The sequence below is a fragment of the Mesoplodon densirostris genome, chromosome 2 (genome assembly GCF_025265405.1).
Source record: "Mesoplodon densirostris isolate mMesDen1 chromosome 2, mMesDen1 primary haplotype, whole genome shotgun sequence".
NCBI lineage: Eukaryota > Metazoa > Chordata > Mammalia > Artiodactyla > Ziphiidae > Mesoplodon > Mesoplodon densirostris.
In genome coordinates, this window is record NC_082662.1 from 105,274,999 (window position 1) to 105,288,593 (window position 13,595).

General features: G+C 45.3%; 1 protein-coding gene across 5 annotated transcripts in view; it reads right to left on the bottom strand.

The window, feature by feature from the left end:
- IGSF3 (immunoglobulin superfamily member 3) overlaps positions 1 to 13,595 on the bottom strand; it is a 98,716-nt gene that overhangs the window by 28,352 nt on the left and 56,769 nt on the right. For 2 of the 5 annotated variants that reach the window (XM_060090346.1, XM_060090348.1), the window contains exons 4-6: positions 7,651 to 8,061; positions 2,663 to 3,052; positions 1,209 to 1,268 (exon numbers count right to left, since the gene is read on the bottom strand). In XM_060090346.1, the coding sequence (XP_059946329.1) occupies positions 1,209 to 1,268; positions 2,663 to 3,052; positions 7,651 to 8,061 (861 nt within the window). The remainder of the gene's footprint in view (positions 1 to 1,208; positions 1,269 to 2,662; positions 3,053 to 7,650; positions 8,062 to 13,595) is intronic. The other 3 variants (XM_060090349.1, XM_060090350.1, XM_060090347.1) reach the window with 2 other exon arrangements.

The following is a 13,595-nucleotide window of genomic DNA, read 5'->3' on the forward strand; positions in this document are numbered from 1 at the left end:
CAGAAACATGCAAAGATGAGCACTGAGCCCAGGCATGGAGCTCTTGCTATAGTGAACAGGTCTGCCACCCATTCCGGATTGGCTTGTTTCACATGAAAAATGGTCTGGACAGACAGGGTGGGGAATAGGAATTTTCCCAGGAGCCATAGCCAGATGAGTCATGGAGATGACGGGGCTCCTGAGTAGCTACATCTGTAGCAGGAGTGGCTGAAAGCAAGGATTTGGAGGCAGGCAGACCACGCTCAGGCCCAGGTCTACTGCTTCCTAACTCTGCAGTTTTGGGGCTCTTACTTAACCTACCCAAGCTTCCATTTCTTATGTGCAAAATGGAGATACTAAGAGTCCTACTTCTTAGGGTCATGACACTGACAGTATTAGATGGGGTGATTATTTTTCATCATACTCATTAATAATAACAATATTCCTCTTCAGATTAAAGACTCATTAATGACTCACTTCCAGCGTTATCAATTCAAAGCGAGGAATTAAAGAAGGGCAACTTCGGCATCAATGGGAAAAAAATCCCTTTGCTTGCCTTAAGCAGAAGAATGACTTACAGGACATCACTCCCAACCCCTACTGTCACCCCAATGGGCTCTATCTTCTATAAGCCCTGGCTTGTTTGTTACAAGGGCTGCTGTTTGGTGCTCTGTTACTTGAGCAAGCCTGGAAAAACCACGCAGTTAGATGTGAAACTACAAGAAGCAAAACCATTCCGCAGCCCAGGCAAAGGCAAATGCAGACACGGAGCTGACTGCCCGTTAAAGACTATTTACAAGTGTTCTCAGGCCTGAGGAAAGGCAGCCAACAATTTAAAACTCTCTGGATTAAATGAAAACTAGGACAGAACTAATGAGAATCTGAGTGCACGGTTACAAACGAAATTTCAAATCAGGAGGCTGATGACGGAGCACAGGCTAAGCGCAGAGCAGTGAGTCTGGAGTTAGAAGCAAATACTTCCCATGCGATGCAAGCTCGACCGACCGCTATCAGACCGGCTCAGCCACTTCCCTGTATGGTGCTCTGGCCTCTTCATTCACAGGATGAATAGAATACTGGCCTCTCCAAGGATTGGAGGGGTGGGAGTGGAGAAGGAGATGATACACGCAGAAGCACTTTGGGCTCTTGAGAGGAAAAGCGCCATTAAAATCCGAGTTTTTATTATCACCATTACCGATGTGATCACTGTTGTTCTTTGGTAGACTTACCCAAGTGGCCTTGGGGCAGGATCTGGTGGTGCTGGGGGACTTTAACTACCCAGTTATCTGCTGGAAAAGCAATATAGCAGGCCACAGATCATCAAACAAGTTCTTGGAAGGGGATGGGGGAAATCTCTTAGTACAAAAAAATAGGGAAGTACACAGTGCGGCTGCCCTTCACGGGATCCTTATAGAACAACGAGGAATTAGTTGCAGATTTAAAAGTAGAGAGACCGTGGTTAAGGCAGGCGCAGTCCGACAGGAAAATACTGAAGAGAGAGGGCATCCAGTTTAACAAATTCCATTCTACAAATATTCAGCAAGCACCTACCCTACGCAAAGCATCATGCTAGGCATTGCAGGGGGAAACAGTCTAAGAAAGAAAAGAATTTCAAGATGAGATGTGTGTGAGAGAGAGATTTTTTTTAAAAAAAAAAGCACAAAGGAAAGTCATCCTGTTGGTGAGAAAAGAAAAAAAGAGTGGCAAGACCCCTGTTGTCTGTTTCCTTTCTTCACACTTGAAACTATATTAAATATGTAAAAGTGTAAATAAAAATGAAAAGGGAATCATTACAGGGCTAAGAGAAAGAACAGCTTGAGCAGTGGAGAAAAAGGTTAAAGGTTAGTTTAAAAACTTCACCATCTTGCTTAAAATCAGGGCATTCTAAGCGTTCTCAGTTTACTAGAAACAAAACTATGAGAGAAATGAGATATTGATGAGAACATCCTGATACCATGGATAATTAAACCCAACATAAGCAAACACAGGCAGTCCCCCGAGTCTCCAGTCCTGACTGATACCCACCCAGACAATGCCAGCTAGAAGGAGGCGGGGAGCCCACCTAAGCAGCCTTGGAAATAAGCTAAGCTTTAAAAGGCTGTGCTCCAGGAAGATGTGAGAGGTCCCATCCACTGACTTCTAAGAACCCAATTCCGATAGGGGATAGACAATTAGGGTAATGCCAATCCCTATACCTCCAAAACCCAGAGAGCAAATCTTTCTTAATAATGCACTTTAGCATTTAAAATCCTCCCATAAAAGACCAACCCTCTTAAGTGAGATTTCAAGACAGGCATCCACCCACTTCTTCTGGGACTTGATTCCCACACAGGAGCAAACAGCTGTCCTGGATTCCTGGTTGGCATCCAGGCTGAGCTAGCAGTGCAGGCGTTTACACAGAGCTGCTAGCGCTAGGATCTGCCATGCCCCTCTCCAGCCTGCAAACGTACACCCGACGCTCTGCCTACCAGGGTGGGGGGCGGGGGTTGCTAAGCGTGGGCAGGTGAGCTGGAGAAAGGAGAGGGGGGGTAACAGGTTTTCTCTGCCAGCTCTGACTGAACCCGCCCCGCCCTGCCCTGCCCTCCCCATAGCTCTTCTCCCCTCCCCCGACTTCTCTCAGATGGTGCTAGCTACTGAACCAGACCAGCGGGAGGAGAAGGAAGCAGCACATCTCTCCACTTACTGATGGGGAGGACGATGATGGGGATGTTCTTGGGACGCTTGCTCTCCTTGTCGATGAATTCCCCGGTGACCGTTTTCTCTCTCTCTGTCACGCGACAGTTGTATTTCCCACTGTCCTCCTGGCGGAGGTGGTAAATCTTCAGCACGAAGACACTGTCGCTCTCCTTGGCCACTTTGAGTTGGCCCCTGGCCTCCCGATGGGTGAACTCACTGTTGAGGACCGGCACAGCATTCGGCCCCATGCTGGCGATGAGCGAGCTGTTGAAGGCCCAGGAGACGGCAAAGTAACGGTCGGGAGCGTTCTGCCCCTCCAGGATGCACCTGAACTCCACCGGTTCACCTACCGTGTACAGCCGCTTCTCGGTCTCCAGCCGAACGGTGAACTCTTTGTCTGAGAAAACAAATAACAAAACGGATGCATTCTGGGTGACTGAGGGTCCCAGCTCTCCAAACTGCATCAGCAAATTCCCACCACCCACACCTCCTCACCAAGCTGACTACTGGGAAGGCACCTCCACACTTGTCTTGAGAGAAAAACTCTCGAATATCACAGACAGAACTCAAAGGGAGTCAGACCCAGAGAGTCTAAAGGGCTTGCTATCCCAATCAAGTCGACAGGGCTCTGTCTGCAGCGTATAATGCCCTAGGTTAGACTCTGAGAACAGCAAGCAATATCACTCCTAATTTCACTTGCACAGCACATTACAAAGGTCCATCCTTGATCTATATGCCCAGAACTCCATTAAAGCATCAGGATTACAAATATTTTCAGTAAATATTATAGACATGACCCTGCTGAGACTTGTGAGACAAATTACCCAGTGCCCCAGGTGCTGATCCCAATCCAAATAAACATTCTATCTATCTATCTATCTATCTATCTATCTATCTATCTATCTGGAGAGAGAGAAAGATGTCCTCCACCCCCAGCTAGCTATCTACCTATCTATCTGGAGAGAGAGAGAGAAAGATGTCCTCCACCCCCAGCTATCTATCTATCTATCTATCTGTCTATCTATCTATCTATCTATCTATATGGAGAGAGAGAGAGAAAGATGTCCTCCACCCCCAGGTGAATACTGGAAATAAGACACAGGTAAGACAGTCCCTAACAAAACTGCATAGGGAAAGTGAAAACTAATGTTTTTCACTAATCTATCACCTGTCAGATCAAATCTCTAGAAAGATGGAGTGGGAAAGTACCTACTTCCAAGGACAGCCAGATGACCTCTGAAATGGTCAGTGAACCCAAGCACCCTTCAAAGAGCTGGGAGTTGAACCAGGCATGGGGGTGGGGTGGTGATCAAAGAAGGGCTCATCTCCACTAACTGTCCCACACACCATGTAATGGTGCGTGGTGACTATCGATGCCGTGAGACAATGATCGTATCTCACAGGCACCCGTGGCAGAAGACAAAGGAGTGAAGGGTCCTGGAAAACAGAGTCACAGAGCCTTGGGTGGGAGAGGCTGCAGTTGTAAGTACTGCCCAAGCCCTGCCCCTCCCAGTTCTAGCTCTATTCCTCTAAAGAAAACATTGACTGGAGAATCGCATTTACAGGGATATTTGAATTCCTTGTACATCCATTAGCTCCAATCTCGACTGTCTTCCCCACACTGGCATTTCCAAGCCGTTACCACTATCTTGAAGTGGTATGTTATCTCTAAGGCCCTTGCCCCATTCTTATCCCCCTATCCCATGCACTCTTCAAGCACATGAGAATCCTATTTCCCTAAAAAACATAGCAATCACAAGAGTGCTGCTTCCACATTCCTATTCTCCAGCTCACGTTTGGCTTTGTACCCACCTGTTCCTCAGGCTCTCCATCTCCTCCCCTCCCACATGAGCCAGTGTCTTGCCCCCAATACCCATTTTCTCTAGTGAATCAGCTTCCTCCTTTATTACCCAAACTTCCTGATAAAGCAAATTACCCTCAACGACTCCAAGGGCTCACTTCTAAAGTGACAGCTGATGCCTCAGCTTCCCTTCCCAAAAGAACAAGCTGAGAGACCTGGGTTTCACTCTGCCAGCCTCTGCCTAGATGCATACACCCATGTGGGACGGAGCCCATGTCATTTGCCAGATACTGGCTTTCTGGTCAACCAGATTACAGTAATCTATACCTCAACATCAGAGATTTTAGAAAAAAAAAAAAAGCACCCCTTCCACATAAATGCCACTGAAGACATGCAAACAGGTGCCCTGGACCTCAGACTTCCCAATTCCTCAGAGTTAGGCTGGCTGCAACAGTGGCTGTCTTCTTTTGGCAGCGAAAGAGTCTTCTGATCTTACAGGAATCTCCCCATGGGGCTTGGTGAAGCTTTCACATTCCCAGGTTGAAGATGAGATTCAGGGCAAACCATACTCTTTTCTGCACAGCCATTTGCCCTTGTTATACCCAGTCAATTAAACCTCCATAAATCGATTTATGCTTTTTCCAACACCCCCTCACTCCTCAGCTCACTGAAATTTGGCTTTGGGCCTTCTCCCACACTTCACTGACCCAGCAAATGTCCCCAATGACACCCCCTGCCCATCACAACCAAAGGCGTTTCTCAAGTATGTTCTAGCCTCTGGACCAGCTCTCCTCCCTTGGGTCCATGACACCATCCCCCCTGCTTCTTCTCCCGCTGGCCTGACCACTCTGTCTCTCGAACCTGCTCCCCTGACCACCTCTTACTGCCACAGTTTTCTTGGGCCCTCATCGCTCCCAAGCTCAGCCTCTGAGTGCCACATCTGATGACATGCTGGGTGCTTCACATGCTGAGCATCTCTATGAAGGTCCGCTTGCGGGATGGACTCCTTGACCAAAATTTACAAGAACAAATGCAAAGACACCCAGTGCTGCCACTGAAGGGGAAGCAGAGGCTCTCAAGCAAGACTTGGCACATTGCCTCATCCCTCCTTATCACAGTTCCAGGTATCCCCCCGAGCCCCAGCCTCGGATTCCTCCTTCCACAATACTCTCCATTCTGTTGCCTCGAGCACCCACTGCCCGCTTCCTAGGTCACTGCCACTGAGCTAGCCCTGGCCTTATCAGCCCTTCCCTACCTGGTCTCCCAACTTCAGACCCAACCTGTTTAGTCAACACTAGGTGGCCTCCACGGTTGTTCCCTTCTAAAACCCAGGCCTGATTGTGTCACTCTCTGCTTAAAAATCTCTATTCCCTCCTCCAAACGTTGGCAGCAGTGGTTTTCAAGCTATGCTCAGGCGGGGCGGTAGGGGGGAGACCTTCCTTTCCTCATACAGTCTTTTGCTGCCCAGTACAGAAAACATTTGGTTCAGGCAAAGGGGGAACACCGCGGCCCTCATACGCCCTCCTCAAGCACCCCATTGCGTGCACCCATGCACATGAACACACACACATGCCCGCCCACAAGCGACCGCTCAGTCACCTCTACAGGACTCCTAAGATTCTAAGGAGAACAACTTGAAATGCTTGGACCACAGGGTCAAGGCCAAGCTCACGTTCCAGCATGTGGGCTTCAGGCCACCTTTCCTATCTCCTCTCACCACTCCTATCTGGAACTCAACATCTGCTCACCCTTGACTTCTCTGTGCTTGCCAAACAGGTCAAACAATTCTGTACCTTTATGCGTCTCCTCCTGATGTCTGCTCAAGCTTCAAGACTCAGCTCAAGTCACCAAATGTGTTGATTTTCCTGAATTTTCCTCAACCACCCCACCCAGGGAAAACATTGCTGTAAGAACACTTTACATTCACCATGTTCCCAGGGCACCCTTCACTCAGCCACTGGCTTTCACATCTGTAGTTCCCTGAGTGCAGGGACCAAGCGTTATTCATCTCTGAATCCCTGATGCCTATCGCCACACCTGCAGCGTTGCAGAGACTTACTAAGTGTTGACTGAAATCAACTAAAAGAAGGACAACACTGGGGCTACAACCACTGAACCAGAACAGCACAGACACAGAGTGAAGTCATCAGCTATTTTTTCACCTAGTTTTCCCTTTGCTGGCTTCGTCTGGATACATTTGCTGGGCAAATTCAAAAAAAATCCTCATTCCAAATTGGTAAGATTAAAATAAAGAAGATTAACTGATGCAACCTAATTTGAAAGCGCTAAGACTTAAAATTTGGCCCAGACTTTTGAAGCTGCTCTTAAAACCATCCAGGAAGGGAAGAGATAAATATGAAATAAAGTGCCTTCTGTAGGTTTAGTACCGGAAGTTCCAGAAGCTGTTAAATGCTCTGGGTCCTACAGAGCAGATAAAGTGCTCCCAGCGCAGGAGCCCAACCCTTCTTGTAAAAGCCCTCACACCCATTAGATGTCCAGAGGATCGCTTCTGCCCTTTTACCTCTAGATCTGCGCCTGACAAAGCATAGACAGTGGAAGTGTACTGAAAATCCAGCTTCCCAGGTCCCACCCCAGAAGCCTGATTCAGGAATCTGTACTGCCTGGGCCTGGGAATCTGTGCTATTAGGTAAGTCTGAAGCACACCCTTAGGATGAAAAGAACAGGTGGCAGGAAAGCTATGCAAAGACCAAGACCACCACCACCTGACTGGAGCAAATGGGATGGGGTGGGGTGGCGGGGTGTCAAACTACAGGTCCTGAAGGGGGCCCCCCACCTGTGCCTCAGACGCCCCAGCTCACCTCCCACAAACCGCACCTCCGCTCACCAGGACAATGGCAGCCCCTCACTGAAGGTGACCAGCAACACAAGGAAAGGCCCTTGGGCACTTGCTGCAGCTCCATGGCAGCACACCACCACCTTCCAACCAAAACCAGGGAACAGAAGGCCCCTGGAACACCCACCCCCAGCCCAGCTGAGGCAGTCAAGCAATAGCTTTTGGCTCTGGTCTAGAGCCCAGCTGGACTCAGGGGTCAGGGGAGTGCAGCCTGAGAAGGTCAGGGCTTGGGATACCTGGGCCCTATGTACCCCGAGTACTTGCAGAATCGCCAGAAGAGTCTGCACAGCCTGTCTGACCACCCTCCCTGCCAGACAGAGAGTGGGGACGAGAGACTGACCGGTGGGCTGGACGTTGACCACAGTCCCCTCGGAACGCTTTCGGGTCATCGGGTACCACGAGCCGTCTGGGTCCTGGATCCACTCGGTGGCCTCGCAGTAGAACTCGCCCTGGTCGGAGGGCTGCAAGTGGAAGACGGTGAGGCGGAAGGTGCTGCTCCCCAGCTTGTCCAGGCGCACCTCCCCCAGGCTCTGCCTCTGCGCGTAGTCGCTGCTCGACTGCAGCACAAAATCCCGGCTCAGGGCAATGACCTCCACCGGCTTCTCGCCGCCCCGCTGCCGTAGCCAGGCCACAGACAGGTGGCTGTGCTGCAACGTCTCCGTGGCCACCTCACACGTGAGCTCTAGGGGGTCCTGCTCCACTCTGTGCAGAGTGTGGCGCACAGCAGTGGACTGCAGGGAGTCCGGGATCACTGCAACACAGGAACAGCCATGGGACACGGTCACAAAGCCACAGATCTTACACTTGTGGGACTGAGCTCCCACCCACCAGCCTTCGACAGTCCCTGTGTGGCTATGGAGGACCCTAGATGGCACAGAAACCGAACGAATTTTCTGTTTGGATTTGGGCTGTAATTTTTTGGCGCTTACACTTACCTGGTTGATATCTCAATAACACTCAGATAAAAAGTGAGTTGGGGGCAGAGGGATAAATTCAGAATTTGAGATTAACAGATATATACTACTATATATAAAACAGAAAACTACAAGGACTTACTATATAGCACAGAGAACTATATTCAATATCTTGTAATAACCTATAATGGGAAGCAATCTGAAAAAGAATATATGTGTGTATAACTGAATCACACTGCTATACACCTGAAACATTCTAAATCAACTATACTTCAATTAAAAAAATACATAAGTAAAATAATGTTTGTAGACTTAAAAGAAAGTGGGTCATATTTCAGTTTACATAATAAATGAACTCCCTGAAAATAAAATGTAAAAGGAATTCTGTGTCAGGTCAAATAAGATTTTGTTGTTCACGGTAGTATTGCTTCCAGACATTTTAACTTGGCTTCTCACTGAACTTCAAACAAAAAGGGTTCCTGGAACTTTGAGTTTCACATCTTCTATACAACTTGCTCATTTGCTCCCTTCTAGCCACCCCACCCCCATGTCAGCAATGCAATACTCTAGGAAGGTTATTTCTTCTTCTTTTTTTTTTTTTTAAAAAAAGGACTTCCCTGGTGGTGCAGTGGTTAAGAATCCACCTGCCAATGCAGGAGACACGAGTTCGAGCCCTGGTCCAGGAAGACCCCACATGCCACAGAGCAACTAACCCCATGCACGACAACTACTGCGCCTGTGCTCTAGAGCCCACAAGCCACAACTACTGAGCCCGTGAGCCACAACTACTGAAGCCCATGCTCCTAGAGCCCGTGCTCGGCAACAACAGAAGCCACCACAATGAGAAGCCTGAGCACCACAACAAAGAGTAGCCCCCGCTCACCACAATTAGAGAAAGCCCGTGCACAGAAACGAAGACCCAAAGCAGCCATAAATAAATAAAGGTTGTGGTAGAGAGAAGCAGCAGCATCCTCAATTTTTTAGTAGGTTTAATTTTCATATTATTCATGTGTCAACATGTGTCATATTCGTGCGCTGGAAGGAAGCCATGGTATGGGGATGAGTCAGGCAAGCGATGAGATTTCCCCTGTGGTCACCTGGTCAGCAGTTTCCTGCGGGGAATAAACACGACCCCCTCTCTGATGTGAAGGGTCGAAATCTTAATTTCTAGTTTTTATTATCACAATTAAGCCTGGAAATTATGACGTGGACAGAAAAACAGAACAGCCTTGATATTTCTGACCCTTCACATTGGCAAACACTGTGGCGCAGAGCCGTCCACAATGAAATCCCTCTCCCTTCTCCTCCAGCTCCCTCCATCATCCGGGGGCCAAGGGAGACAGCTGGTGCAAAATTCCTCACTCTGGAGCCAAAGGACACACAGACCCACTTCAGGTCTGAGCACGGTCCTGCAGCTGCATTAGCTTCCTGACTCAACAGTGCCCCAGGCAGCTCAGAGCCACGTTCCAAAGGCCCATCATTGAGAGCAACACCCAGCTCTACCCACCACCAGTCCCTCCCATCAGGAAGCTTGCACAAACCTCTTAGATGGCCTCATCCACCAGAGAGCAGACAGCAGAAGCAAGAAGAACTACAATTTTGCAGCCTGTGGGAGGAAAACCACATTCACAGAAAGATAGACAAGATGAAAAGGCAGAGGACTTTGTACCAGATGAAGGAACAAGATAAAGCCCCAGAAAAACAACTAAATGAGTGGAGATAGGCAACCTTCAAGAAAAAAATTCAGAATAATGATAGTGAAGATGATTCAGGACCTTGGAAAAGAATGGAGGCAAAGATCGAGAAGATGCAAGAAACGTTTAACAAAGACCTTTGGGTTTAGAAGAATTAAAAACCAAACAAACACAGATGAACAATACAATAACTGAAATGAAAAATACACTAGAAGGAATCGACAGCAGAATAACTGAGGCAGAAGAACGGATAAGTGACCTGGAAGACAGAATGGTGGCATTCACTGCTGTGGAACAGAATAAAGAAAAAAGAATGAAAAGAAATGAAGACAGCCTAAGAGACCTCTGGGACAACATTAAATGCAACAACATTCACATTACAGGGGTCCCAGAAGAAGAGAGAGAGAAAGGACCCGAGAAAATATTTGAACAGATTATAGTAGAAAACTTCTCTAACGTGGGAAAGGAAATAGCCACCCAAGTCCAGGAAGCGCAGAGAGTCCCAGGCAGGATAAACCCCAGGAGAAACATGCCGAGACACACAGTAATCAAATTGGCAAAAATTAAAGACAAAGAAAAATTATTGAAAGCAACAAGGGAAAAACAACAAATAACATACAAGGGAACTCCCATAACGTTAACAGCTGATTTCTCAGCAGAAACTCTACAAGCCGGAAGGGAGTAGCATGATATATTTAAAGTGATGAAAGGGAAGAAACTACAACCAAGATTACTCTACCTGGCAAGGATCTCATTCAGATTTAACGGAGAAATCAAAAGCTTTAGAGACAAGCAAAAGCTAAGAGAATTCAGCACCACCAAACCAGCTCTACAACAAATTCTACAGGAACTTCTATAAGTGGGAAACACAAGAGAAGAAAAGGACCTACAAAAACAAACCCAAAACAATTAAGGAAACGGTAATAGCAATATACATATCGATAATTACATTAAACGTGATTGGATTAAATGCTGCAACCAAAAGACACAGGCTTGCTGAATGGCAAAAAAAGACCCATATATATGCTGTCTACATGAGACCCACTTCAGACCTAGGGACACATGCAGACTGAAAGTGAGGGGATGGAAAATGATATTCCATGCAAATGGAAATCAAAAGAAAGCTGGAGTAGCAATACTCATATCAGATAAAATAGACTTTAAAATAAAGACTGTTACAAGAGACAAGGAAGGACACTACATAATGATCAAGGGATCAATCCAAGAAGAAGATATAACAATTATAAATATATATGCACCCAACATAGGAGCACCTCAATACATAAGGCAACTGCTAACAGCTATAAAAGAGGAAATCGACAGTAACACAATAATAGTGGGGGACTTTAACACCTCGCTCACACCAAAGGGCAGATCATCCAAACAGAAAATTAATAAGGAAAAACAAGCTATAAATGACACAATAGACCAGATAGATTTAATTGATATTTATAGGACATTCCTTCCAAAAACAGCAGATTAAACTTTCTTCTCAAATGCACATGGAACATTCTCCAGGATAGATCACATCTTGGGTCACAAATCAAGCTTCGGTAAATTTAAGAAAATTGAAATCATATCAAGCATCCTTTCTGACCACAGTGCTATGAGATTAGAAATCAATTACAGGGAAAAAAATGTAAAAGACACAAGTACATGGAGACTAAACAATATGTTACTAAATAACCAAGAGATCACTGAAGAAATCAAAGAGTAAATCAAAAAATACCTAGAGACAAATTACAATGAAAACACGACAATCCAAAACCTATGGGATGCAGCAAAAGCAGTACTAAGAGGGAAGTTTATAGTAATACCAAGCCTACCTCAAGAAACAAGAAAAAACTCAAATAAACAATCTAACCTTACACCTAAAGGAACTAGAGAAAGAAAAACAAACAAAACCCAAAGTTAGTAGAAGGAAAGAAATCATGAAGATCAGAGTAGAAATAAATGGAATAGAAACAAAGAAAACAATAGCAAAGATCAATAAAACTAAAAGCTGGTTCTTTGAGAAGAGAAACAAAATTGGTAAACCTTTAGCCAGACTCATCAAGAAAAAGAGGGAGAGGACTAAAATCAATAAAATTAGAAATGAAAAAGGAGAAGTTACAACAGACACTGCAGAAATACAAAGCATACTAAGAGACTACTACAAGCAACTCTATGCCAATAAAATGGACAACCTGGAAGAAATGGACAAATTCTTAGAAAGGTATAATCTTCCAAGACAGAATCAGGAAGAAATAGAAAATATGAACAGACCAATCACAAGTAATGAAATTGAAACTGTGATTAAAAATCTTCCAACAAACAAAAGTCCAGGACCACATGGCTTCACAGGTTAACTCTACCAAACATTTAGAGAAGAGCTAACACTCATCCTTCTCAACCTCTTCCAAAAAACTGCAGAGGGAGGAACACTCCCAAACTCATTCTATGAGGCCACCATCACCCCAATACCAAAACCAAACAAAGATACTACAAAAAAAAGAAGATTACAGACCAATATCACTGATGAAAACAGATGCAAAAATCATCAACAAAATACTAGCAAACAGAATCCAACAACACATTAAAAGGATCATACACCATGATCAAGTGGGATTTATCCCAGGGATGCAAGGATTCTTCAATATATGTAAATCAAACAATGTGATATACCATATTAACAAACTGAAGAATAAAAGCCATATGATCATCTCAATAGATGCAGGAAAACCTTTGACAAAATTCAACACCCATTTATGATAAAAACTCTCCAGAAAGTGGGCATAGAAGGAACCTACCTCAACATAATAAAGGCCACATATCACAAACCCACAGCAAACATCATTCTCAAAGGTGAAAAACTGAAAGCATTTCCTCTAAGATCAGGAACAAGACAAGGATGTCTACTCTCACCACTATTATTCAACATAGTTTTGGAAGTCCTAGCCACAGCAATTAGAGAAGAAAAAGAAATAAAAGGAATAAAAATTGGAAAAGAAGAAGTAAAACTGTCACTGTTTGCAGATGACATGATACTATACATAGAGAATCCTAAAGATGCCACCAGAAAACTACTAGAGCTCATCAATGATGAATATGGTAAAGTTGCAGGATACAAAATAATGCACCAAAATCTCTTGCATTCCTATACACTAACAATGAAAGATCGGAAACAAGCCCACTAACCACTGCAACAAAAAGAATAAAATACCTAGGAATAAACCTACCTAAGGAGGTAAAAGACCTGTACTCAGAAAACTATAAGGCATTGATGAAAGAAATCAAAGATGACACAAACAGATGGAGAGATATACCATGTTCGTGGATTGGAAGAATCAATATTGTGAAAATGACTATACTACCCAAAGCAATCTACAGATTCAATGCAATCCCTATCAAATTACCAGTAGCATTTTTTACAGAACTAGAACAAAAAAACCTTAAAATTTGTATGGAGACACAAAAGACCCTTGATAGCCAAAGCACTCCTCAGGGAAAAAAACGGAGCTGGAGGAATCAGACTCCCTGACTTCAGACTATACTACAAAGCTACAGTAATCAAGACAATATGGTACTGGCACAAAAACAGAAATATAGATCAATGGAACAGGATAGAAAGCCAAGAGATAAACCCACACACCTATGTTCAACTAATCTATGACAAAGGGGGCAAGGATATACAATGG